The 796-nt window shown below is 37.9% G+C and overlaps 1 protein-coding gene across 1 annotated transcript in view; it reads left to right on the top strand.

Moving 5' to 3' along the window:
- The window catches only part of MAP3K21 (mitogen-activated protein kinase kinase kinase 21), a 68,852-nt gene that overhangs the window by 51,579 nt on the left and 16,477 nt on the right, over positions 1 to 796 (top strand). Inside the window, exon 5 of the mRNA XM_004372935.2 lies at positions 173 to 295. Coding sequence (XP_004372992.2) covers positions 173 to 295 — 123 coding nt within the window. The remainder of the gene's footprint in view (positions 1 to 172; positions 296 to 796) is intronic.

Below are 796 nucleotides of genomic sequence, written 5' to 3'. Positions count from 1 at the left end.
TATTGTTCATTGACTTGAACCTTGAAGATATACTCAAGTAAGAAACAGATTTTGAAATATACTTCACACTTAACTATCTTGCAGTTTTTGCTTTTATTGCTATGTGTTAACGGCAGGGTATGATAATAGCTTAAAACAGTGAAATCTCAATTTTTTTTTTCTCTTCCAACAGATTTTCAGCACAAAATTACCGTGCAGGCTTCTCCTAACTTGGAAAAACGAAGAAGTTTGCACAGTAACAGCTCTAGTCCACCAAGCAGCCCGACGATAATCCCCCGACTCCGAGCCATACAGTGTAAGTCTCTCCTCCTGTTTTGACGTTTATTTCTGACATTTACTTGACTCACATTCAAATTCTAGTGGAACCTTTTTGTAGTAGGTTGTAAGTAAATATGTGAAATTTAATAGGTGTCACAACTATTTGGGAAATAACATTTAGTCTTAGGTCCTTAACAAAAAAAAACAGTTGCTGTTGACTCAACTCCAGCTCATGGTGACCCGAAGTGTGTCAGTGCAGAACTGTGCTCCACTGGGTTTTCAAGGCTGATTTTTCTGAAGTATATCTCCAGATCTTCTGAAGTGCCTCTGAGTGGACTCAAACCACCAACTTTCCGGTTCGTAGCCAAGTGCTTAACCATTTGCTTCACCCAGGGTTCCTTCTTAGTTTCTTAGAGAGTCTAATTTTCTTATACTCAAATGATTTTTAGATTCAGTGCAATTGGCAATGCGACCAGGCTTCAAAGTAGAGAGTGAAATAACATATCTTGAGACATTTTATTAAACACTTGCATGCAAA

This window comes from Trichechus manatus, unplaced genomic scaffold (genome assembly GCF_000243295.1).
Source record: "Trichechus manatus latirostris isolate Lorelei unplaced genomic scaffold, TriManLat1.0 scaffold00021, whole genome shotgun sequence".
NCBI lineage: Eukaryota > Metazoa > Chordata > Mammalia > Sirenia > Trichechidae > Trichechus > Trichechus manatus.
Note: the sequence above shows the minus strand (reverse complement) of the source record. Positions and strands in the feature narration are given on the sequence as shown.